A 26,547-nucleotide genomic window follows, 5' to 3' on the forward strand; every position below is an offset into this window, starting at 1 on the left:
GTGGAATACGAAGCCTCGGGGGGAGGGGGGCCCTGGGCAGTTAGGGCGGCTCCTGGATGACTCCACACCTCGCTGGAAAGCGTTGTTCTCACGTAGGGATGGGCAGTTTCCTAAGGTACCTCTTTCTCTTCTATCATGATTTGTTCCACCAAGCATCACCGCCAGGTCCTGGGCGAAGACGCATTTCTCTTGCAAAATATATTTTTTAAGAAAGAGGGAAAGGTGTCGGGGGGGGGGGGGGGGAAGAGATTTTTTGTCGTTCCACTTATTATGCATTCAATGGTTGATTCCTGTATACGCCCTACCTGGCAGTGATGAACCCACACCTTGATGAATCAGGACGATGCTCTAACCAACTGAGCTGCCTGGCCAGGGATAGCAACATATTTTTAAAGAAACAGATGGGTCAATTCAAAACTTGAAAACGTTCGGCCCTAACCAGTGTGGCTCAGTGGATAGAGTGGACTGAAGGGTCCCAGGTTCGATTTCGATCAAGGGCATAGGCCCAGGTTGCAGGCTCGATCCCCAGTGGGGGGCGTGGAGGAGGCAGCTGATCCATGATTCTCTCTCATCATCGATGTTTCTATCTCTCTCTCCCTCTCCCTTCCTCTCTGAAATCAATAAAAAAAAAATGTATTTAAAAAAGCCCAAACTTGAAAACATTCGTATCTTTAAACAAACAGGACCCTCAGCACGCGCGACGCGGCCCGGAGACCCCGGCTCTCACATTTGGGGACGGCTCGGCTCCTCCGCAGGGCGGCGCTTTTCGGCCATCCTCGCCCGACCGCGGCACGTGGTATGACCTGCCTTCGATGAAGGTGATGTAGTCCTTGTAGGAGCAGAGGGGCCCGGCCAGGATGCCCATGAAGTTGCAGTTGTAACTCAGATACTCCAGGAGGCTGGGCATGCGCCTGCAAGTCAGAGACAGCCGCTGTGAGACGGACAGGCGCGAGCAGGAGACTCGGCAAGAACCCCATCCCCCGCCCGCCGCTCCCGCCACCTCCAGCCGGAGCAGGCTTCCCACGCCATGCGCTCCATGAGAGGTCAGGGTGCGGTCATGCTCAGCAGTTTCCAACAAAAGAGTTTGCATACAGATCGTTACGGGCAACCACGCAGGGTTCCTACGTGATTCTTCACAAGAAAACACACCGGAATGGACGAGACCTGGCAGAGAGCATCATCTCCTACCGGTCAGTCATCCGCTCACGTAAGACGTCTGTGAGGCCCGGCCGGCATGGCTCAGGGGTTGAGCATCGACCTATGGACCAGGAGGTCACAGTTCGATTCCCGGTCAGGGCACAGGCCCGGGTTGCAGGCTCGATCCCCAGTGTGGGGGGTGCAGGAGGCAGCCGATCCATGATTCTCTCTCATTGATGTTTCTCTCTCTCCCTCTCCCTTCCTCTCTGAAAGCAATAAAAACGTATTTTAAAAAAACAACAACAAGCAGAGAGAAAACAGCGGTCCCTGTCCACCTGCCACCAGCTGGGCCACCGCTTAACCGGAACTCCTGTCAGGTCTCTGACAATCGTCTACATTGCAAAGTGTTTTTAGGGATTTTCTCTTGAGAGCTCACAGCTGCCGGGAGCACACGGCTCTCAGCAGATTTCCCCCCGCAGCTCCCTCTGCTGCGTGCGGAGGCAGCATGCTCCCGGCCTCCCTCCCCGCAGCCGCGCTCACAAAGGGGCCCCTTGTGCGTCCACAACAGAGCCCCATTGTCGCCGCCAATCATTTCAAGACCCGAAGCAATGCCAGCTTGTCCGAGCGCAGCTCCGTCTCACCCGTCACACTATGTATCGCTATGGGCGAGGACGGGAGAGAACGCTGAGCCATGAAATCCGCTGGAATAATTTCTGGCTCAACTGTCATTTCAAACAAGCCGTTGCAGGGACTGCAGTGGGTCACTATTATTTGCTGCTGGAATGAGAACCAAGTGTGATCATGTTCTGTTCACTGATGATGTTAAACGAGTCCGTCCTTCATTCCGTCGGCATTTCCCTGACAGGAACAGTGTGGCCCCAGGCTGGGCTCCTCCATCTCCGCATTCCTGAGGTTGGTGACAGTAATTCTCTGTTGTCGGGGACTGTCCTGAGCCCATAGGATGTTCAACAGGATCTGGGCCTCTCCCGTTCCATGCCAGCAGCACCCCCCCCCGCCACGTGTGACAAAAATGTCTCCAGACATCGTCACGCGTCTTCTGGTGGCACAATCGCCCCCAGGGGTGACCTGCTAAGCAGGAGACGAGGATCGAACGATGAACAAGACCAAGTTCTTCCCCATGGAGCTCACGTTCCGGTCGGGAGGGGAACAATCAAAATAAACATCGACCCTCAGACCATAACACAGCCAGTGAGAGAAACGAGGCGGCCAGGGCTCGAGTGTGATGCAGGGAGGGGAGGCGAGATCCTGATGGAGGGCGGGGCCTGCGCGGTGACCGTGCACTGAGCTGAGCGAGGGAGAGCGGTGGCTACTGGCGCTTTCCGGGCCTTACGCGCGGGGGTCAGAAGTTTCCTAGTTTATTCTCGATTCTCAATTCGCTGGAGGATTTGTGTCAGGGGAGGGATGATAGAATTTAAAACACATTAAAAGGATCTCTGGCACCTGGCCAGTGCGGCTCAGTGGTTGGGTGTCGACCTATGAACCAGGAGGTCTGGGTTCGGGGCACATGCCTAGATTTTGGCTCAATCGCCAGTAGGGAGTGTGCAGGAGGCAGCCGATCAGTGAGTCTCTCTCATCATTGATCATTGGTGTTTCTATCTCTCTCTCCCTCTCCCTTCCTCTCTGAAATCAATAAAAATAAACATAAAAATTTAAACAAGGATCTCCGCCTACAGGGTGGAAAGGACGGCCCAGGGCAGGAGAGAGCCTGGAGCCCAGCGGGGGAGCTATTACAGCAGACACCCCTGGGCTGGGGGGCCTCAGTGGGAAAGGGGAAGGGTCAGTCAGGTCAGAGAGGGTAAAATTCAAGGTCAGCCTAGAGGTAGATTTCACAGAAATCGTTCACTGGACTTGCTGACGTGGATCTGCAATAGGAAAAAGGGAGTTTGCCTGCGTGTTTGCCCTGAGTCACTAGTGATAAAGGGCACGGTGATTTTTAATTTGGGGTGACCAATTCAACATGCGTCCAATCAGCAAGACGGGGTGTCTTTCCACTCCGCTTCCTCCCACAGTTCAGAGCGGAGAGCGGAGTCTACCGGGGCTGGGTGTCTGCCAGGCGGCGGCGGGAGACAGATGGATGGGAGCTGGGAATCCGCTGCTCAGCGGCTCCCGAGACAGACCAAGGCCTCGCAGAGATCACGGGACGGGATCAGTGAAGCTCGCGTCCGCTGAGTTCACTCAGGTGCACATCTACTGACTATAAATCTAACTACAGAGACCATGAAGGCAGGACATTTTAAAGGCGGGGAGATGCAAAGAGACACACCCGGGACGGAAGGCGAGCACCGGGGTGGGTCTGCCTGCGCTCTCAACCGCCGTCTCGTTCTCGGGCAGCCGTGCGCCTGTTCGTTCTAGATTTTCAGGACACGCGCCTCAGATGCAAAACACGCATCTGACCTCTAATTGGATTATTTTAAGGAAGATCCTTCCAAAAGGTGAGCTATTCCTTAAGCTCGTCAACAGAGCGCCTATAACAAGTGATGCAGCAGTCGATCCGGCGAATTCCTCAGGTAACGATGAGAATGTCTTACGGGGTCGCCATTGTCTGGAAACATGGCCTCCATGCGCCGTGTTAGCGTAGTACATCTTACCCAGTGCCTGCGTCAAGCTATCGGCCTACATGGGGCCGCTGCAATGATTGCTCATCACCACGACAGGGCAGGCTCGGGGGCCAACGCTCTCCCTGGCTTCAGGGGTCTCATGGGAGAGATGGAGGATTTGGCAGATGGCCTCATGGTACCGGGAGGTGCATGCTGGGTGGCGATCCGGTCAAGGGATGCCTGTATACAGGAGGGAGGCCGGCAGGACGTGGCGGAGGGGTGTGCAGAGGGAGGAAGCTGGGTTTTCGTGAAGGAAGTACCTCCAGCATGACAAGTCGGCCGTGGCCAGGTGAGTAGTGTGTGTCCCAGGCAGAGACAGCGGAAGCGGGCGGGACACAATTAAGAGGCACGCACCTTACAGCCAAGTCTCTCTGTGACGGAGTCAGGTCCTCGTCCTTCCGGAACATCCCTGGGAAACAGAGACAGGCTCTCTCATCAACTGGGATTTCATCAAAGAAAAGAACGGTTGTTTCCCCTCCACACTCTCATCACTTTTCGCATTCGAAATGCACGCTACCATCCCAGCCGTGGTATAATCGGCTCCTTCCTCGCCCATGGCAACACACGCTCCAGCCCACCAAAGGCCCATGGCGGAACCCAGCATGTCTAGGGCTGTATGAGGTGAACGCACACATCGGGAACTAACCTGACTCTTCTTTAGAGAAGATCATTACTAAGTGAAGAAATCCCCCAGAGCTAACATGTTTCCTAGCAAGTGTGATGACCTGTCAGAAGGGGCGTGAAAATGTTTCTGTCGTTGGATGGCTTACATGGCCAACGTCAGTGCTACGGGAGGAATGACCTCCTCCCCCCCACACGACTCTGACGAATGAGAATGACTACCATCGTCTCCCGCTTACCTCCCCCTCAAACAGAAGGATGTTGTTATGATTACACATCAACCTACTAGATCCTAAACCCAATTTAAAGGCCAAAGGAGGACTAAATTAAGAGCCAAACAACACATTTAAAAAGTATTTGTAGCCCGGCAGGTGTGGCTCAGTGGTTGAGCGTCAACCTATGAACCAGGAGGTCACGGTTCGATTCCCGGTCAGGGCACAGGCCTGGGTTGCAGTCTCCATCCCAGTGTGGGGCGTGCAGGAGGCAGCCGATCCATGATTCTCTCTCATCATTGATATTTCTCTCTCTCTCCCTCTCCCTTCCTCTCTGAAATCAATAAAAATGTATTTAAAAAAAACATATATTGATAGGTCTTCCCCAGCAGGGGCACAGGATAGGTGACACACACAGTGGGGCTGACACCCACCTGTGAACTTATAAGTTCTTATACTGAGAACACGTGTGTGTGAGTATAAGGGAGAGAGGGCGGGGGAAAACATTCAAATTTTAATACAAATGTAGCACAGGGGGGAAGCAGAAATGAATAAAACTTTATTTAGACCAAATATCTATTTGCTTTATATTCTAAATTGCCCCTAATGTGGGTCATATGACGGAATCACACTATTTTGCTTTGCTTTTCTCACTGAACTGAAGGCAAAATTAAGATAAAATACTGAAGGAGAACACGCCGACTTTAATAACCGTAGGAAGAGTTCAGGATTTGTTTTCCCTGCCTTACCGCCAGCCCTTTCTAATCAAGAGCGAAAGTGATGGTCGTATCTCAAGCAAGAGACGAGCTGAATATGACGTCTTCCAGGGATGGAAAGTGAATTTCTAATTCTTACCGTCATGAATTTCATAGGCCAAGCTCGTGATCTTCTGGGTCATTATCATCATCGGGCTGCGACAAAATAAAGAATAAATACGTCAAAAGGGCATGTTTAAAATAATAGTTACGATATAGGAAAAGGGGTTTATTTTGCTTATATGACTATGAAATCGTGTATGTTTTTTAACATCAATAAAGACCTTTGGGGAGAGAAGTGGGGGCTGCTGTGTTTGGGGAGGTTCCAGAGACGGGGAACCTGGGCCTCGATTTACAGAGCGAACAGGACAAGCTCGTCCACGGAACCAGGTCACGTGGGAGCAGGGCTGCAGGCTCGATCACGTGGGAGTCACGGGGAGCAGGGCCACTGTGGCTGAGGACGGGAGGCCAGCGGGAGAGGACCGCACAGGCCTGAGACCGCCCGCCACCTGGCCTTGACCGAGCCCTTTCTCAGAATCCCAGCTGCCTGTCGCCTCGGGGGTATGCCTCAAAGTGGAAAGGGGGTTGCTGGGAGAAGGGGAGTGGGCACCACATTGAAGGAGTTTGGGGAAGAAACGCAGAATGAAACAGGACGGAAACAGGGGAGAGAGAAGGATGCTGCCCACCTCCCCGTCCTGGGAGCCGGGCCCCAGGGGGTGGCCCGTCAAAGACGCCCCAGAGACAGCGCGGGCCCAGGGGCTCTCTCAGGGAAGGAAGACTTGAACATCACGCTGCCAGTAAGACGATGGCTCTATTTCCCCCATTTCCCCGTCTCTAACGGAATGGAGAACTTGGGAAGGAATAATAAGTCTACATGGGAAAGCCAGCAGGATCCGTTTGGCCCTGCAGCTGTCACACTGGCAGCCAGGCGGAAGACCGGAGAACAAGTTGCCACGGCTTGTGTATTCATCGTTTTGGGATTTCAGTCAAACCAGGAAGCCCTGTGGGCTGCAGGTAGGACGCGGGCCGCCCCCTGCAGGTCCCGGGAAGGACCCCAACCCGGCGGGTCCCGCCCTGCCCCCTGCTTGGACCGGAGACTGGTCAGCGGCCACTGTCCACCGGGACACCTGGTCCCTGCCAGCTGGTCCTGGAAACCTGGCTCCTGATGTTTGGTTCTGCCCAAAACGTCCATGAAGATGTGGTCCACGCTGACCCGACTTCCTGGCCCACCTCCCTAACGCCGAGCCATGACCGCCAGGCTGGAGGGGAGGCTTATGACGGCAATGCAGCCACACACAGCTGCTGGACCAGTGACATGACGGGACTTTGTTATGTGTCAATCCTGTGCACCACAAAGTGGAAATAAACATCACGGCTGTCTGAACCCAACGATGCTTTCCAAGTATGGACGCTTCGGACAGGACCAACGATCCACTAACCCAGGGGTCCTCAAACTTTTTAAACAGGGGGCCAGTTCACTGTCCCTCAGACCGTTGGAGGGCCGGACTATAGTTTTAAAAAACCTATGAACAAATTCCTATGCACACTGCACATATCTTATTTTGAAGTAAAAAAACAAAACGGGAACAACTACAATATTTGTATTTGCATGTGGCCTGCGGGCCGTAGTTTGAGGACCCCTGTACTAACCCTTTAAACACACAGAGTAGCCCGGCCCCTGTGGCTCAGCAGCTGAGCGTTTACCCAGGAGCCAAGAGGTCGCCGGTTCGATTCCCGGTCAGGGCACAGGCCTGGGTTGTGGGCTCCATCCCCCAGTGGGGGGGCGTGCAGGAGGCAGCCCATCCATGATTCTCTCTCTTCATTGATGTTTCTCTCTCCCTCTCCCTTCCTCAATGAAATCAATAAAAAATGTAAAAATAACTAAATAAATAAAATATCCTTCAGTTCTAACTTCTAATTCCCATGTCACCTTAAAACACAATAAAAATGACTGATAAAATAGCATTCCATTTATTTTATCAGCTGAGTGACATACTTCCCTGCTAGGTGCCACGTGCAGGGCGGGCAAAAGGAGGGTGAGAGCTGCTTCTAGGAAAATAATACAAGACTTTCTAGAGAGCAACACAGGAATCAACTCTGCCTCTCGCACTCACAGCTGTAACCCTCCTGCTGCTCCCTCGCCCGGGCCAGAGGTTCCGACACGCAGCCTGTGCTCCGCGCGCACGCCCTCTGCCCGCGGGCACCGCCCCCGTCTCCTCTCATCCGTCCGAGGACTCGCACAGCCACCGCCTTTTCACTTCTCAAACGACACGGCTGCTTCAGGGCCCGCTTTTCCTCTTGGAACGTCTGTGAGGTAAGGAACTAACAGTCTTTCCCGCCGGCGCCCAGCACCGCGCCGGGCACAGAGACGCACTAGATCAACACCTCTCGATGGCAGGTAAACCGCGTCTCCTGGCATGACGACCTGCCATTCCTCCTGACACGGGCCGCACTCCCTCCTGCCCTGTCCTCTGGCCTGAAAGCGCTCCCCACTCAGCCCCGGAATGATCTGTCCACGTCCCGGGCGCCCCAGGAAGCGCAAGGGGACGCGGGCTCGCGGTGCGGACGGGGGTGCAACCACCTCACCCCTCTTTCCTCTCTGGCGCCCAGCAGCCCTGAACACTCCCTGCGGCTCTCGATGAGCGGCAGGCCACGCCTCTGGTCCAGCCCGTCCCGGGGTAGCCGGGGGCCCGGGCGTGAGCATAAACACTGCAGACACGGTTCTAGGGAGGGGCTGCGAGGAGCAGGTGGCAGACAGAAGCAAGAAGCGCTGGAGGGGACGTCAGCGAGGGGGTGTGGTGAGCGGGTGCCCAGGAAGGTCCCCCGAGGGGACTGAACAGAGCCCGCACTGGCCTGCACGGCCAGCGACAGCACAGCGAGGGCTGCGGGACAGACCACCCCGAGCGCAGGTCCTGTGTGTGTGTTGGGGGGGGGGGGGCGTTCTGAGCGGGCAGTTCCACTGCAGCGGAGACTGGCTTTTCCTGACAGCACATGTGGGTCATGAACACCTGCTTCTGTGACAGTCAGAGCGACTGCACCAGTATTTCACTTACGCCTCTACTGACACACTCACGCACACAAACACGCACACACACACACACCATGCACACGCACATGTGCACACGTGCACACACCACGCACACAGAGTAAGTCTCCCTCGCCGCGTGCACGTGAGACGCCCCACAAAGAGCTGCCGGTGAGCCCTCAGCAGGGCCCGGCCTCACCCCTGGGCTCTCGTGCCTGGGCGACAGGCCCCCTACACGAAGGGGCACTTGCTCAGTTCCACCGGCTGCAGCAGCCCACACTGGGGGGCTACTCCACTGACCCTCATTAGCATCGAGCCAGGATCCTCTGCTACAACACACTCAGCGCTTCTAAATGCCTACAGATCCATTGAGGGGAGCCTGCCTCTAGGGGGCTTTTCTCTCCTGTGCCCGAGAGAGAAGGGGGGCGGGGGAGAGAGAGGCCTTCAACTTAGTTCTGCCAGAATGGTCCCCTTCAGCCAATCTGTCCGTCTAATACTTATCAGCTCACTGATCATGGGCAAATGTTTTTCCTAATGGATAAAAAGTACACACAGTACTCAAAGTTTTATATCGGGTTTTCCATTTTTAAGATGCTATGTTGTTTTTTTCCTACATACTCACCTCTCTCTCTCTCTCTCTCTCTCTCTCTCTCTCTCCCTCTCTCCCTCTCCCTTCATCCCTCCCTTTCACTCTCTGAAAAGCAATGGAAAATTTATCTCAGGTGAGGATTTTTAAAAAATGCCTAATTTAGCTCTTATTTATCATAACACAAGTGCGTATTCCAAGCGATGAATTTGCCGCTGCGAGCACAGCTCTGCCCACGCTGTCAGGTCTCCCAGGCTGTGTTTACGTTCCCGTGCGGGTTCCTTTGCTGGAGTGTTACTGCCGATTCAATAAGTAGTAATTCAACGCCTCTCCGTGCTACGCTTCAAGGATACCGTGGTGAGCAAGACCAGTGGTCACTGTTCTCAGGAAAATTAAATTTCCTACGTGGTTTTGATTCTTTTAAAGAGACACACAGCATCCTTCCACTGAGGTACGATGACCTGTGACTGTCTCTTCTTCAAGTTCACTAAGATGCTGGGGGCCAGTCTACCCAGGGTCCTGCTCCCGTTCATTTCCTCGGAGACCTGGGACCGTGCGCCAGGGGGCAGCACCGAGCCGCCTCCTCTGAACCCCAGGTGCACCTCTCCTTCTATCCAACACCCTGCCAATCACTCAGCCTATCTGATCAGGTTTGCTTTGGCCTGGCTCTGTTTGTTCTTTTGAATGCAATCCCCTCTCATCCGAGCCTATTTTTAAAACCTGCTTAATAAAAGCAAAATCCCTTTTAATCTCATCAAGGAGAAGAGAACGTTCCCCTTCTCAAGCTCCCCGTTTCCCGTGGGGACTTCCCGCGGCATCACATGCTCCGGTCCATTTCTGCTGCTGGACAATGTTTTTCCTGGACGCCGGGACTTGTTTTGTTTCTTTTTTTTTTTTTTTTGCACTTTGGTCGTCCTCAAATGGGGTTTCTGGTCATTACTTATCCTGTCAGAGGACTCGGGACTGACTAAAGGCAGGTCTTCGTGTCCCGTTGGGTAGAGAGAGCTGGCCGGCTGGACAGAGAACCGGGAGGCTCACCGGCAGCTTCCCGCCCGTGCACGGTGCCCGCGGGCGTCCCTTCATAGAGACTCGCGCAGTCAGCTCTTTGGGGCTTGGCCTGCGCTCATCTCTCAACAGGGTTCTGTCACAGCAAAGAGGACCACAGAGGGACGAGGCCCCCTTGGAAGGAGCAAGCCGAGTTCGTCCCACCCGTCAGCGGGCCCCGGGCAGAAGGATGGAGAACACGGCTCGAGAGTGAAATGCAAGGAAGCGAGATACACGCTCCAGGGTGTTCTCTGGGAGACCCAGGCGGAATGTGTTCGCCCAGGACCCTGGTCCAAAGAAAGCCGAGAGGATGCTGAGAGGCAAGACAGGCCATCAGAGCGCATGCAGAAGCCGCTGAGCGACCCAGAGAGCAGAGAGAGAGAGAAAGGGGGGCGAGGATGCGGGCTCAGGGGGGCTGGTTGGCAACAGCTGGACAGGACTGCAGGGATTTCTATTGGAACTGGGAAACGCTTTCAATGTCAGATGCCACGTGACAAGTGTAACTGTTAGACTAGCTTACGCCAGTGAGGGGAGAGGTGACGTGATGGCTTTGTGACACTACAGAAGACGGCTTTATAAGGGCATTTCTACATTCATAACGGACTTTTCAACTAAAATGTTCAGCAATAGCTTTTCATGTGAACCACTAAATGCAACTACATTTTGTCCTGTAACCAACATGTTAGAATAGAAAAGAAAAGAAAAAACAGGCTACTAAATCAAAGTTTTCATCTTACCCTGAAAAATCAGCAGAATATTGTCCATAATCAAAGATATAGACTCTAGTAATTTGGCACACTATGAGGTATCCCAAAGCAAACACAAAACAATATCTGGAAAACAAAAATAAGCTAGATTAGTGAAAATAAAGGGTTCATTTGGTTCAAGAACACATTTCAGTAATTTGTTAACTATGTGACAGGGTTCGAAACTTCAATGTCACTAGATCCACTCCCCGAGAGCTTTCTTCAATAAGTTCGAAAAACTCCGCTAGTTCCCGCTCCCGTGTGCTGGGACGCGGGGCCCCGTCAATGGCTAATGCATGCGATGGCTGCCTCCGTCAGCTTCTTCCTTCTGAAACGCCTCCAGGCACCAAATTCTGGATCTGAAAGTCATGCTCTCGGGCATAAAACTGTGATTCGCTCTACTTACTCCTCCTTCTTTCTAGAAAACGATATTTAGCACAAAAACATCTGGCTGAAATGTACATTTAACAAACTCTTCGTGGGATTTTTACACACGTGTCCTCAGTGGTCTCTGAGTATACATCCTGCGTGGGCATCAGACGTGCAGTTCCTCACACTGTTAGGCATGGGAACTTGTGGTAATTAAGACATGGTGCGGGCGGAGAATTTACATGTCGATAGGAGAGGACACAGACCCAGAAGCAGATCCGGGACTATATACATGGCATGGCATGGAGTGAAGGCTGCGGGCAAGTCGCAGGAGTGGACGGGTTACCTCCCAAGGAGTTGACATCTGGTGGGGAAAAGCATGTTGTACCTGCATCTACACAATTCTAGCCAGATTCAAGAATTATACACAAGACAGAACCAAGCACACAGAAGCTGTGGGTAAAGATTCAAATGTGCTCAAATGAGGGAAGGACTTTCTCATCATTTCTAATTAAATACTAGTAGCCTGGTGCACGAAATTCGTGCACATTAAAAGGGAATTAGTTGCCCTAACCGGTTTGGCTCAGTGGATAGAGCATCGGCCTGCGGACTCAAGGGTCCCAAGTTCGATTCTGGTCAAGGGCATGTACCTTGGTTGCGGGCACATCCCTAGTGGGGAGTGTGCAGGAGGCAGCTGATCGATGTTTCTCTCTCATCAATGTTTCTAACTCTCTATCCCTCTCCCTTCCTCTCTGTAAAAAATCAATAAAATATATTTTTTTTTAAAAAGGGAACTAATTAGCAGAGACATTTTAATATTGCTATTTGCCCTTTCTCTATAATAGAAGTGTGAGAGATGAAAGGAAATTAGTAAAATGTATATGAAAATAATATATAAATTTATTAATAAATGAACAGTAACAAAAGGATATAACAACAACAGAGGCATGATATAAAAACGACAAAAACATGATATGAAAACAACAAAAACATGATATAAAAACAACAGTGATGCAAACAATGACTGATAAAGTGATTAGTCTTATTCTAATATCTCCCTGTACACCACATTAAGAGTGAAAACACTTTCAGAGTGCTTGACTGGTTTCCCTTGTGATGAAATATTTAGAACTTTAACTGTAACATCACACGCTCTTCAAACTTGAGAGAAAGCAACATATACTGACCATGTGCAAAAACGGGTTCTGGTAGGAATATGCCTACTTTGTCTAGAGTTTGTCCTTGTGATTTATTAATAATCATCACAAATGCTGGTATCACGGGAAACCGTCGTCAAATCAATTTAAATGGGAGACCAGGGTCAGATGGGGACAAATTAATTCTTGGAATCAGAATAGCCTCTCCCTCTGCAGATCCTGTTAATACTTCAGCTTCGATAATGTTAGGTCGTAATCTTTTGATAATAAATCTGGTACCATTACAAAGACCCCATTTACTATTGAGATTTCTCAATAACATGATGATTACACCCACTTTCAATTTTAATTTATGATATGGCATGCCCAAAGGAGTAATACTATTAAGAAATTCGATGGGAAATTTTTCCTTTTCAGCATCACCTGTGGAATCAATGGAATAATCACTCAAATATGTGTGAAAATCTCCATCAAGTATATCCAAATTTTCTTCATTTAATTTTTGAACATGCTCATTTTTTGGACAAAGAATTGCACATTTAGATATATTTTTAATATTATCTATACCAGTGATTCTCATCCTTGGCTGCACATTAGAATCACCTGGGAATCTTTTTAAAATCCTGATTCCTGGGCCTCATCCTCCAGAAATTGTTTCTTTGTTATGGGGTGGGGCCACAACATTAGTAACAAAGAAACAGAATTTCTGGAGGATGAGGCCCAGAAATCAGGGTTTTAAAAAGATTCCCAGGTAATTCTAATGTGCAGCCAAGGTTGAGAACCACTGATCTATAGATATAGTATTTCCAAAGGTAGCTTCAATAATAGATCCATTAAAAATCATTTCACTTCCATGCTGGGCTCCGAGGGCGGGTTCCTGCCTGAAACCTCTCCCTGAGGGCGGGTTCCTGCCTGAAACCTCGCCCTCCAGGAAACAGCTGGGGGAGGGCACAGCCATTTCCAAGACGACCCCTGCAGGACTGACTTCCTTCCGGTTGGTCACGCTTCTGGCCGTGATGTTACACCCAAGGTTTTTATATAAGTAGATAGCCTATATAATAAAAGGGTAATATGTAAACTGACCCTAACAGCAGAACAACCAGAACGACCACTCGATCAGTCAATATGAGGTGCACTGACCACCTCTTGGTCCCTTTCCCCGGGGGTGGGTAGCAAGGGATGTGGGCAGCCCCAGGCCAAGGCCCCAGCCCCACTGGTCACCCCACACAGAGGGTGACCCATGGTGGGGGTGGGACCGGCACGCGGGTGGGAACGGCCATCCTCTTGGTCCTTTCCCCCAGCCGTCAGGCTCCAATCGCCCGATGGCAAACAGGGAACCGGGGGTGGGTGGCAGCTGGGGGACAGGGTTGGCGAGTGGGTGGAACGGCCGACCTCTTGGTTCCTCCCCCCGGCCAGCAGGCTCCGATCACCTGATGGTGAATGGGGAACTGAGGGTGGGTGGTGGTAGGGGGTGGGGCCGGCTGCGGACAGCTAGGGAAGATGGCCCTGATCACAGGCCAGGCCTAGGGACGGTACACACGCACGAATTTCGTGCGCCGGGCCTCTAGTGTGTGTGTGTGTGTGTGTGTGTGTGTGTGTGTGTGTGTGTGTATATATTTGCCATATGTTTGGCTAGATTAAAATCTTAAATTTTTCATGTAAGCAATTCAGGTGGTTTATGAAAGAGTTCTTTAGAACTTTAGACAAATAGGCAATTCCAATCTAGTTGAACCTCCTGAGCAAGGAAGAGGGGGACCGCCCCCCAACTGAAACGCTTTCCACAGGGAGCATGCTCCTGCAGCGACCTGATGGAGCAGCCACACGCACACTCACACACGGTGTGGACACGTCAACACAAAACAACTTCCACAGCTCAGGCGGCAGCTGCATTTCCCAAAGCCGCTTCAGCACCTCCCAGTTCACATGCTCTCCCGCAGCCTGGCCAGCGCCCTGTCAAGAGAAGCGACTGCTCTACCCGCTTTGAGCCCCGCCGGACTGTGCTGGCCGGTGGATTGTGGCGGGAGTAACTGTTCCCAGGCGCAGCCCATCATGAGCCTGGCAGTTCCTCCTTCCCGCCGTTTGGAAGTTGGTTGCCAGGAAAGTGTGACTGTCCTGAGGCCCCCACACATGGAAGCCCTGGAGGATGAGGTGAAAACGGAAGGAGGGCCCCAGTGCCCACCAGTAGACGAGGGGATAAAAAAGCTGTGGGACATTTACACCGTGGAGTACTACGCAGCTGTGAAAAAGAGGGATCTCTAACGTCTGGGACAGCATGGGTGGACCTGGGAAATACTATGCTAAGTGAAATAAGCTAATCCGAGCAGGACAAATATCACATGATCTCACTTATCTGTGGAATCTAATGAACAAGATGAATTGACCAACCAAATAAGACCCGAAGCAGGAAGGCATGCAATAGACTGACATACCTCCATGTGGGGTGAGGGGACGAGAAGAGATAAACCAAAGAACTTAGATCCTTACTAGAGGCCCCGTGCACAAATTCATGCTCATTGAAAGGAAATTAATTAGAAGAAATATTTTAATATCACTATTCATCCTTTCTCTATAATAGAAGTGTCAACCAAATTCACGATCGACAATGACAGATCAAAACACACACCTGCAATTGGCGCCAGTGAGAGCTTTATATGTATCGCACATGCATGAGTCAACTTAGCCTTTTATATATATAGAATAAACAAGCTTAATTAGACCTGCTTTCTGATTTAGCTAAACTTTTTCCAGCCCCGTGAAGCACCCCAACTTCTCTTTCAGGTAATTGTCAGCAACACAGCAGTAAATATCAACACGAAGCAGATTATTATTGTAGATCACGCAGGGAGAACAAAGGGTAAATATTTAACTGTAGCAGTGTTTGACTATATTCTGCGCAGTCAGAAAACCGGGTGTCATTTTCAATGTCCACCATTTCTTGCTTCTTTTCAGTCGGGTCAAGTTTCTAAACTTTCTAAATCTCCATTTTCCGCTAATGAAAAGAAAATAGGATTCTACCGAGTCTCCTATCTACCTACTCCAGGACTTCTGTGAGGATCAAATGAGATGAAGCACGGAAAACGCTTCACAGTCATTTGGTTACAGTGTAAAATGTTTGCACCTGGCTATGAAGCAAGTCGTGTTCTGGGCTGAAGAAACTGCAAGGAGTCTAGTCATTGCTGGGGAGAGGAAGCCAGGCGTTGCTATGTGACGTCATTACCTGGTGCCCACAGCCACTGTTTCCAGGCTGGGCTGGGCTGTGGGCTGCATTTTGCGCCATGGGGTCTTGGCAGTGTTGGCTGTGATTTGGTGGGGTGTCGCTCTGGGGTGGTGGTGGGGCCTGTGTCCCACTTGGAGGAAGCCAAGTGTTGCTTTGTGGGCGCCAGGTCCACGGTGCCATTTCTCTGTGCGTGTCATGGCAGTTCCTGCGTTAAGTGCCTGCCTTCTGGTGGTCAGTGCACGTCATAGTGACCGGTTGGATGGTTGGACACTTAGCATATTAGCCTTTTCTATATATAGATTATATATATATAGATATGCACAGCCCATGGATATGGGCAACAGGGTAGTGAAGATCTGGTGGGGACTAGATAGGGACTGAAAGGAGGGGATTAAGGGGCGGTGGGTAAACGAAAGACATCTGTAATACTATCAACAATAAAAAATATTTTTTTTTAAAAAAGAAGGAAGGAGGAAGGAGTGTGAGAGAAGCGCCGAACAGGGCCGCGTCCTAAGATACATGAGTGAAGAGGCTGATGCCACGTGAAAAAGAGGGACCCGTCCAATTGAACTGTCCCTGAATTCCGGACCCACAAAATCATAAGCAAAATAATGTACCAGCCTGTTTCAGGCCACTGCCTGCTGGTGGACCAGTCCTTCATCCTTTTTTAAAAAAATATATATTTTGCCGAAACCGGTTTGGCTCAGTGGATGGAGCGTCGGCCTGCGGACTGGAGGGTCCCAGGTTCGATTCCAGTCAAGGGCATGTGCCTGGGTTGCGGGCACATCCCCAGTAGGAGATGTGCAGGAGGCAGCTGGTCGATGTTTCTCTCTCATCGATGTTTCTGGCTCTCTGTCTCTCTCCCTTCCTCTCTGTAAAAAATCAATAAAATATATTTAAAAATATATGTATATATATTTTTATTGATTTCAGAGAGGAAGGGAGGGAGAGAGATACAAACATCAATGATGAGAGAGAATCATTGATTGGCTGCCTCCTACACGCCCCCAACTGGGGATGGAGCCTGCAACCTGGGCATGTGCCCTTGACCGGAATCGAACCCGGGACCCTTCAGTCCACAGGCCGACACTATCCACTGAGCCAAACCTGCCAGGGACATTCATTTATAAAAATTTTTTTTTTATTTATTTCAGAGAGAGAAAGGGGGAGGGAGAGAGAGATAGATACATCAATGAGGAGAGAGAATCATGGATCAGCTGCCTCCTGCACGCCCCCTACTGGGATCAAGTGTGTAACCCAGGCATGTGCCCTGGACCGGGAATCAAACCGTGACCTCCTGGTTCATAGGTTGATGCTCAACCACTGAGCCACGCCAGCCAGGCTTCTTCGATATATTTTACGTCTGTTCTACAGACTGGCTAATATCTATTGATCCACCCTTGAGTTCATTGATTGATTCTTCGGCCATCACAAACCACTCCATAGCATATTAGTCAATTTCTCATTTGGGTTCTCTGCTCTAGGACTTCCATTTGGTCCTTTTTAGTAGCTTCTATGCCTTCACTGACATTCCCTATTTGTTGAGTCATGGTCATCATATCTTCTTCTAATTCTTTGAACATCTGCATAACAGCTGCTTTGCAGTTTCGGGGTCCATTTAGAGCCAGTTCCGATTGGCTGCTTTCCCCGTTTCTCCACACACACACATGCTCTAGGGTCATCCTGTGTCTGCCCATCTGGGAGGCCAGTCAATGATTAGCCCGAGCCAAAACTGGTTTGGCTCAGTGGATAGAGCATCGGCTTGCGGACTGAAAGGTCCCGGGTTCGATTCCGGTCAAGGGCATGTACCTGGGTTGCGGGCACATCCCCGGCGGGAGATGTGCAGGAGGCAGCTGATCGATGTTTCTCTCTCATCGATGTTTCTAACTCTCTATCTCTCTCCCTTCCTCTCTGTAAAAAATCAATAAAATATATTAAAAAAAAAAATGATTAGCCCGAGCTCGTGCTCACACCCTCAGCCGGGAGGCTCCCGCCCTCTGCCGACCTATCTGCGTGGGGGTTCGAGGGCTCACCTGATGGCCCGGCAGGTGCCAAGTCTGCCCAGCGTCTCCTCTCGCCCAGGCCCTCTCCGGCCTGTGCGCAGCCTCCGGCCCCCAGGGGTGTGCAGAGAGCTCCCCAAGTCCCGCTCCGGCCGACTCTCATTCCGGCTCTCGCTGCCCAGAGGCAAGTTCATCCAGTGTCATAACTGGTTTTGTTGTGTGTTTTATTTGGGGGGGGGGTTGGGGGGGAGTAATTTGTCTACCTCTTCACTCCCTAACAGAAGTTCCGTCAATGACAATGGGCTTTGGAGGCTGGCTCGGGCCAGATCAGAAACGTAGCCGCACCCCGTGAAGTCCTGGCAGCAGGAGAGCCTGGTGGGGCTCCCTGGGGAGAGGGAATGAGTGTGGTGGACCGGAAATCACTGATAGAATTTAAAACGCTTGAAGAACCACCTTCCTTACCAGCAAGAGACACCATGCGGTCTTCCTACCAGACTCAGATTCCCCCTCTGGCTCCCATCCCTTTAGAACACACGGTCCTCCACGGGGGCAAGGAACCCCCTCTCCGGGTCCCTCCGCTCGGCTCCTCCCGGATACAGACACCGGGTTCGGGTGTCTGGTGACCTGAATGCCCTCGGCTCCTCCCTCGAGACCTGCAGGTAACCTGTGTCCGTCACACCCCGTGCTGCTCGGGAGGCCAGGGCTGGGGGCTCCCTGCGCCCCCCCCCCTCCGCTCAGGTGTCCTCCTGTGTGCCTTACACATACACCCCGAGGGCTTTGTTTGCTCTTCCCGAAGCTCATTCACGGGGAAGGGGAGGAGCTCAGCTGCTTTCACTGGACCAGACACGAACGGGGACACTGACCCAGGCGTCGCCGAGCCCTCCCTGCCGCCCTCTGCTCACAGGTGACGGGCGTGGGCCCAGCTGCCCACGGTGCAGCCTTTTACAAAACCCAACGTCTGCGCCCACCGCTGGCTCAGGAACTAACGGAGTCACTTCACTTTCTCCATAAAGACCATTTCCAAGTCCATCCCAATACACGCAGGAAAGTGGCTGGTGGCTGCTGGTCACAGCCGAAGGGCGGCCACGCCAACCACCTGCACCCCGAGAAGGTCAAGCAAGGCCCCTCCTCCACCTCCTGGGCCTGCAGGGCAGCCGCTGCCTGAGCCCCGGGTCCCGGGAAAGTTTCCCTTTCAGTGAAAAAAGAGTGAAGACCTTTGGATTCTAATTCAAACGATCTGGTGAACAGCCCCCGGTTCGGTGGGTAAGTGCACAGAAACAAACATTTAAAACGTCGAAGGCAGTGGTTCTCAACCTGTGGGTCGCAACCCCTTTGGGGGTCGAATGACCCTTTCACAGGGGTCGCCTAAGACCATCCTGCATATCAGGTATTTACATTACCATTCATAACAGTAGCAACGAAAATAATGTTATGGTTGGGTCACAACATGAGGAGCTGTATTTAAAGGGCCAGAAGGTTGAGAACCACTGGCCTAACAGCATCAAAAACTCCACTGGCAGGCGATGCAATGGTAGACGCCTGGGGCAACTGAGGCACAGTCGGCCACAGGAGGGCACCCAGCTCTCAGCCCCTCGTGGCTGCTTCTGGAACCAGGGCTCTGGGACAAGTGTGTGGAACAAGGTCCGCATCACCCTCCTTCCCCAACTCCAAGGTCGTGGGCCACACCCAGCAGTAGGCTAGAACCCGTCACTCACCCTTCAGAGGCTGCCTCCCAACAGAGGCCCTGGTGTGCCCCCGCCCCCAGCACACAGGACCCTGAATCTCTCCTACTACACTGCAGGGGGGACGACTGAGGATTGGAGGTGGAACGCAGAAAAGGAAAAACAGGGACTCAATGAATTCTTAAAGGTCTTGAAAGCAAGGGCAGCAAGACAATGCGGCTCGGCCGGCGTGGCTCAGTAGTTGAGTGTCGACCTATGAACCGGAGATCAAGGTTCAATTCCCAGTCAAGGCACAGGCCCGGGTTGTGGGCTCGGTCCTCAGTGTGGGGTGTGCGGGAGGCAGCTGATCCATGATTCTCTCTCATCATTAATGTTTCTCTCTCTTTCTCTCTCCTGCTCCCTTCTTCTCTGAAATCAATAAGAAACAAAAAGAAGAAAGGTGGTGTGACCTGCCCCATGCTTTGGCTGGTAGCACACAGGCGGGGGTAGGAAGGCCCCCGGCAGCGGAGCTGAGCTGAGCTGAGCCCGCGGTCTCTCAGAACTGGGACCTGGAGGATGCTCTGCAGTCGGCCCCGGGTGTGCGTTTCAGAAAACGGTCAGCTCGTGAGCAGAGCCGGTTCAGCTGGGGTCCAGCGCACATTCGAATCCCTTAATACGTCCGCGCGGAGCGGAGGACACACATTGACTGAGGCCCCGGCCCTGGCCTCTCGGGGTCGGAGTCCCTGGGAGGCAAAGGGGCTGAGCTCACTAACGCGTGCGCGGTGCTCACCCGCTCCGCCCGGGGCCTGTGGACTCCGACACTCCCGTGAGTTCACACTGAACATGCTTGTTTGTTTTGTTTTTAATATATTTTTATTGACTTCAGCGAGGAAGGGAGAGGGAGAGAGAGATAGAAACATCATGATGAGAGAGAATCATGGAGCGGCTGCCTCCTGCACGCCCCACCCTGGGGATCAAGCCCACAACCCGGGCATGTGCCCCGACTGGGAGTCGAACCCTGACCTCCTGGTTCCTAGGTCGATGCTCAACCACTGAGCCACACCGGCCGGGCACATTGAACATCCTTAGACCCAGAGTCCTCTCACGACGGATGGCACGCAATCCTTCCGCGTGGTGCATGTGGCCGTCCGTGGCACCTGACATTTAATGAAATACAGCTGACGGCATGGCGTCGCCACTACCACCCCGTGAGGCTGCATCATCATTGCTCCTAACGGACAAGTGAGGCACCTGAGGCCGGAGGACAGCACCTCAGACAGCGTGGCCCGGCTCCCGGCTCCCAGCTCCCGGCAGGTGAGCAGGAAGGGAGGCTCCAGGGTCAGGACCTGAATGCAGCCTGAGCCAGTCCCTGCAGCGCAGGGTCACCTGAGACGCACAGGAGCACAGGAGCCAGCCCGCAGGGTGAGGGTGACTCAGTCTGTGCGGAAGCGGGCGGGGGTGGGGAGGCCTTCAGCCCGGAGGTCACCCAGAGCCCGGGCTGAGGGACCAGCATCCTCGCAAACACAGAGGCACTGGGTGTGGACAGCTTGTGTGTGTGAGCGTGTGTGCGTGCGTGTGTGAGCGTGTGCGAGTGTGTGCATGTGAGCATGCGTGTGCGTGCGTGTGTGAGCGAGCATGTGTGCGTGTGTGTGTGTGAGAGTGTGCGAGTGTGTGTGTGCAGGTGGGTGTGTGAGCATGTGTGTGTGTGTGTGTGCATGCATGTGAAGTACAGCGGCTCCTTCCGGCTGGGTCGGTCTCAGTGGAGGAGTGAGAGCTGTCCCTCAGGGTGGGCAGGACGGAGGGCAAAGGCGGCAGCTGCTGAGCCCGAGCACCCGGATGCCATATTGTAAGGAAGCTCAGGACATGCCAGCCCCTGGCTCTGGCTGGTTTGCTCAGCGATCAGAGCGTCAGCCCATGGACCAAAGGGTCTCAGGTTCAATTGCTGGTCAAAGGCACGGGGCACGGGCGGGAGGTGACCAATCGATGTGTGTGTCTCTCTCTCCCCCTTACCTCTCCCATTCTCTCTAGAAATCAACGGGGGGAAATATCCGCGGATGAGGATTTAATAAAGAAGAAAGAAAAAGCCAGCCCCAGCCCCGTATCTCAGTGGTGCTTGTTATTCTTTCGAAAAACAAGCCAGGATGTTTATGTCCTCGGCAAGCAGATGGAAATCTCTTTCTGTTTCTCCAACTTAAACACACGAAGCCTTTGAAGGAAGCCTGGTCGGGAAATAACCCGACGACACACGACCCACCACGACCCCGGGACCAGACAGCCCGGTCCACTTCCACAGACTCCCCGGCGGCCAGTCCCCGGGTCTGGACCTCGCTCACGGGACCTCACCTTCCAGAACCGGCGCTCCCTCATCCGCCCAGTGGCCGGAGCCCTCTCACACAGCGCTCGCTGCTGGGATGTTTGTAAAAAGCACTTAGTGAGCCTGGTCGGCGTGGCTCAGTGGGTGAGCGTCGACCTAGGATCTAGGAGGTCAGGGTTCGAGTCCCGGTCAGGGCACGGGCCCGGGTTGCGGGCTCCATCCCCAGTGTAGGGCGTGCAAGAGGCAGCCGATCCATGATTCTTTCTCATCATGATGTTTCCATCTCTCTCCCTCATCCTTCCTCTCTGAAATCAATAAAAATGTTTTTTAAAAATCTAATAAAAATAAAAAGCAGAGCCCCGGGCGGTGAGCGTCCCCTCACACTTCCACGCGCACCCACATGTCACGTAAGCATGCAGTGTTCAGACCCCGGACTGCTGTTGTCTGTCATTCGAATAGATGGTTGTGTGGTTTCTTCACTTTTCTTTCAGCTCAGGCAAGAATAAGGATCTTGTTGTCAACGTGAGGTTAATTTCCAAACGCACTCAACACTGGAAGATGACTCCGGTCCCCACCAGGGAGAAGCACTCCCCGTTTTTATTTTGTATTCCTTTTTAGAAGCATTCTTATCGTCATCATTACAACGACCGGGCTATTTTTAAATAACATGTTATTTTCAAATCAAGAAAGATGCATCATCTAGTGCAGCAGTTCTCAACCTGTAGGTCGCGACCCCTTTGGCGGTCGAACACAGGGACCCAGTTCACGACTGGAGGGAAAGTGAGGCCCCAAAGGCGTCCTGGGTCACACCCTCTCGGGGGGGGGGGGCGGGGTGTCGGGGGACGCCCTGCAGGTCTTTCAGACACCCCACGGGCCGGGACATCCTGTTACCTGGCACCAGGTCACAGGGCCCCTCCTGTGGGAACTGGGAGCACTTACAGCCCCCAAGTCGCAAGCACAACACGCCCAAGGCCGCTGAACCCCTTTGGGCGAAGTTACTGCACCTTCGCTCCGAGGAAGAGAACAGAACGCTGCTCGGTGGGCTCCCTGCCCTCCCCTCAGCCAAGTGAGGGCATTTCTTTTTTCTATTTAATTTATTAATTTTTTTTATTTCAGAGAGGAAGGGAGAGGGAGAGAGCGATAGTAACATCGGTAATAAGAGAATCATGGATCGGCTGCCTCCTGCACACCCCACACTGGGGATGGAGCCCGCAGCCCAGGCATGTGTCCCGACCAGGGATCGAACCGTGACCTCCTGGTTCATAGGGCGACGCTCAACCCCTGAGCCACGGGTGGGCGGTATTTCTTTCTAATGACGCATTCGCAGCATCACCCTGCTTCCTGCTCAGGAGGAGCCCAGTGCAGAGGGAGCCGGCTGGGCCAGGTGTGATCAGACACGCCCGCTCCGACCCCTGCCTCCTCGGGCACCTGTCTCCCGGCGAGTAGGGCTGTCACGCCCATGGCAAGGCTGAGCCAGGAGGAAGCCACAGGGGTGCCCGGGTGCCCGAGCCGGCTGCTCGGCGTTATCACCAGGAAAGGAGGAGGCTGAGGAAAGTGCTCTGCAGTATTTCCCAACTTTTACAACTACACTTCAGCGCAAGTACGTAAGGCCAACATCTGTCCTGCCCCTCCTGACCCTGCAGCGTATGGCCGATGGGGGACAGGCCGGGTTTTCCTGCTTCCAAGCCAGTCTCTCCCTCCTTCCTGCCTCCTCGGCCCCGGGCCCAGCTCCCTCCAGCGGGGACCGCAGTGCGCTGCCCCCGGTGACCGGGAGAGAGAGAGAAACATCAATGCTGAGAATCCCCTGGGGATCGAGCCCGCAACCCGGGCACGTGCCCCGACCGGGAATCAAACCGTGACCTCCTGGTTCGTAGGTCGATGCTCAGCCACTGAGCCACCCTGGCCGGGCAAGTGAGCGGTGAGTTTTGGAGGGCGAGGACCCACGTGTCCACCACCTCTGGGATCCTAGACACACCACAGCACACAGACATGTCTGCTCAAGGTGGTGGAAGCTGAGCCACGGCTGGTTGGCTTACAGGCATGTCCTGCAGCTCTTACAACACAACCCACACGCAGCTTGGCGACCCGTGGGGCGTGGGCAGCGTCGCTCTATGTCTCTTCATCGTACGTGTCCTCAGGTCGGCCTCTGGGTGACCAGTACTTGCCGAGTCCTAAGACAACCCGCAGCCTAACCTCTCGGGCAACGGGGCCCCTCCCCACTGTCACACACCCCCTCCCCCATCTCACCCCCCCGCCCCCGATCCAGCTGCTCACAGCTGAGCACTGGCGTTCCTGGCGCCGTGTTCCAGTCTGACGCCTTCGGAACTCATGACAAGTTTCCCACAGAAAAGTCAGAGACGAAGCGCTCACACGAGGGTGCTTAGTGCCCACGCCCATCTACAGAAGCGCACACAGCCCAGCGGGTACCACAGGAGCCGGCCCCGGCCACCTCTCCGGGCAATGCCTTCCCACTTCCCGGTGGGGGTGCCTGCCCAGGCGTCCTGAAGGAGGAAGCAGGGGGCGTCCTGAAGGCAGGTCTCGGAGGCCAGGGAAGGGCTGCTGTTCTGCAGGAGCCGTGCTATCACTCATCCATTCATTCACTCATCCATTCACTCATTCACCCATCCATTCACTCATTCACCCATCCATTCACTCATCCACCCATCCATTCACTCATCCATTCATTCACTCATCCATTCACTCATTCACCCATCCATTCACTCATCCATTCATTCGTTTGTTCATTCACTCATTCATCCATCCATTCACTCATTCATCCATTCACTCATCCATTCATTCGTTCATTCACGCATCCATTCATTCGTTCATCCACTCATCCATTCACTCATCCATCCATTCACTCATTCATCCATTCACTCATTCATCCACTCATTCACTCATCCATTCATTAATTTGTTCATTCACTCATTCACCCATTCATTCATTCATCCATCCATTCACTCATTCATCCATTCACTCATCCATTCATTCGTTCATTCCTTCACTCATTCATCCATTTGTCCATCCATTCACTCATTCTTCCATTCACTCATCCATTCATTCATTCGTTCATTCACTCATTCATCCATTCCACTCGTTCATTCATTCATTCACTCACTCATTCATCCATTTGTTCATTCATTCATTCGAGAGACGTGCATTGAGAACACAGTCTCCTGGGACCTGTGCCCCACTCAGGAAACAAAAGCAGGCGTGGTCAGGCGGTGGCCACAGAGCCCGCTGAGTGGGAAGGCAGGACACGTTACTCAATAACCCTTGATACATTCAGCATTTAAAATCGAGAAGAGTCTCCAAAGGGGGTACAACTCCATGACAGCGCATGACGAATAAGGCGTCCTAGGTCAGGGGAACCAGACAAGCTCCTGGAGGGGTAAGGTGACCTGGAATCTGCAGGGTCAGAGGAGGGAGGAGGGAGAAGAGAGGAGGAGGGAGGAAGGAGGGAGGAGGGAGGAGGGAAGATGGAGTAGGAGACAAGGGGCAGGGAAGAGGGAAGAGGGAGGACAATGAACGGGAGGAGGGAGAAGGGAGGAGGGGACAAGGGGCAGGAAAGAGGGAGGACAATGAATGAGAGGAGGGAGGAGGGAGGAGGGAGGAGGAGGGAAGAGAGTGCTCCAGGCAGAGGGAGCGGGGTGGGCAGCGCCTGAGGGGGGAGGAGACAATATTCCTGGAAGAGGAGAATATTCCCAGAGTTATGTCCTTGGAGAACAAGGTGAAGGGCTGATTGGAGGGTTCGGGGAGAAAAACAGGCTGTGCCCCTGACTCATTCTTCAGTCCACATGCCCTTGAGGTTGCCAAGCAGGCACTGCACCCCCACTTGCCAGCAGCCTGGGCTGAGCGAGCTGCACCCCCACGCTCCCCCTGCCTCAATGCCTGGCCCCCACCCCCAGGGAAGCCCTCCTGCATTCTCCCCTCCTCGGGCTGGAGCCGTGTCACATCCGCTCCGTATCCTCCAGGGAGACCGCCCTGAGCGTCGTGCCTGTGGTACCCTCCCGCTGGACACGGAGCCCCGGGCCCCCACCCTCCCCTCTTCTGCAGCAGAGCTGACCTCCGGCCCTGGAGGCACGCATCCTGCGAGCGGGCACCCAGCATCCAGGCCAAGGAAACTGGCAGGACAGGGAGACGTCGCCCGGGAAAGGTGCCCGGGGACACGGCGGGGAAGGCAGGCCCAGCACAGGGGACTGGGCCGGGCAAACTCAGGACCAGAAGCGAGCGAGCTCCAGGTCGCTCCGCCCAGAGAGCCCTGCAAGACGGTCCCCTTCCCTCCCGACAGCACCCCAAACGGGCCTCCGGCAGCGGCTCCCCAGGCCTCGTGGTCTCTGGGCACAGGGAGGGCATCTCAGGTAAGAAAGACGAATCACCAGCCATTTTCCCACGAGCGATCTGAACACAAACACGCCGCACAGAGGACCCGGGAGGCAGCGCGGGTCCCAGCGCGATGTCAGAGCGAGAGGAGGAGGCACCTCTTCCTCCCTCGTCTGCCTCTGGGGATGCTGCCGGGAACCCAGGCCCCACATTAAGCCAGGGGTTCTAACCAGAGGCAGCTCTGCACCCCAACGGGCCCTAGGAACTATCTGGAAACATTCACGGCCGGCACAGCCTGTGGGAGGAGCTCCTGGAGTGTAGCGGGCAGGGCCAGGGCAGCAGCCGCACCTCCCACAGAGCCGGGAAGCCACACACCAATGAATTACCCGCCTCCCTCGTCCCCCTCCCCCCCCCACCCCCCCCCCCAGTGACAACAGGGCGAGGCTGAGAGCCCAGGCACAGGCACATGGGACGGATGCACACTGATGATCTTATGACAGTTCTTGAAAAAGCCATCACAGTGTAGGGTCATCTTAGTGCAGTAAGATTCTATCTGATCCAGCTGTATTCGCGTGAAACACGTGTGTGTGTGAGTGTGAGTGTGTGTGAGTGCGTGTGCAAAGCGAACACTTACTTGTGCATGTGCTCCATTCCGATTATGATCATGATGCAGTAGGAAACTCCACTTTGGACGAGGAAATGTAAGGCGTACCTACAAAAGGGAGAGCACGGTTAGGCGGGGACGGCACCGCTCACCGACAT

General features: G+C 53.5%; 1 protein-coding gene across 1 annotated transcript in view; it reads right to left on the reverse strand.

Annotated features, from left to right (window-relative positions):
* Nucleotides 1–26,547, reverse strand: part of MBOAT2 (membrane bound O-acyltransferase domain containing 2) — a 39,831-nt gene that overhangs the window by 8,658 nt on the left and 4,626 nt on the right. The window contains exons 4-8 of the mRNA XM_023747163.1: nucleotides 26,420–26,497; nucleotides 10,736–10,831; nucleotides 5,444–5,499; nucleotides 4,110–4,164; nucleotides 716–911 (exon numbers count right to left, since the gene is read on the reverse strand). Of these exons, the coding sequence (XP_023602931.1) occupies nucleotides 716–911; nucleotides 4,110–4,164; nucleotides 5,444–5,499; nucleotides 10,736–10,831; nucleotides 26,420–26,497 (481 nt within the window). The remainder of the gene's footprint in view (nucleotides 1–715; nucleotides 912–4,109; nucleotides 4,165–5,443; nucleotides 5,500–10,735; nucleotides 10,832–26,419; nucleotides 26,498–26,547) is intronic.

Source organism: Myotis lucifugus, unplaced genomic scaffold (genome assembly GCF_000147115.1).
Source record: "Myotis lucifugus unplaced genomic scaffold, Myoluc2.0 scaffold_803, whole genome shotgun sequence".
NCBI classification, from domain to species: Eukaryota; Metazoa; Chordata; class Mammalia; order Chiroptera; family Vespertilionidae; genus Myotis; species Myotis lucifugus.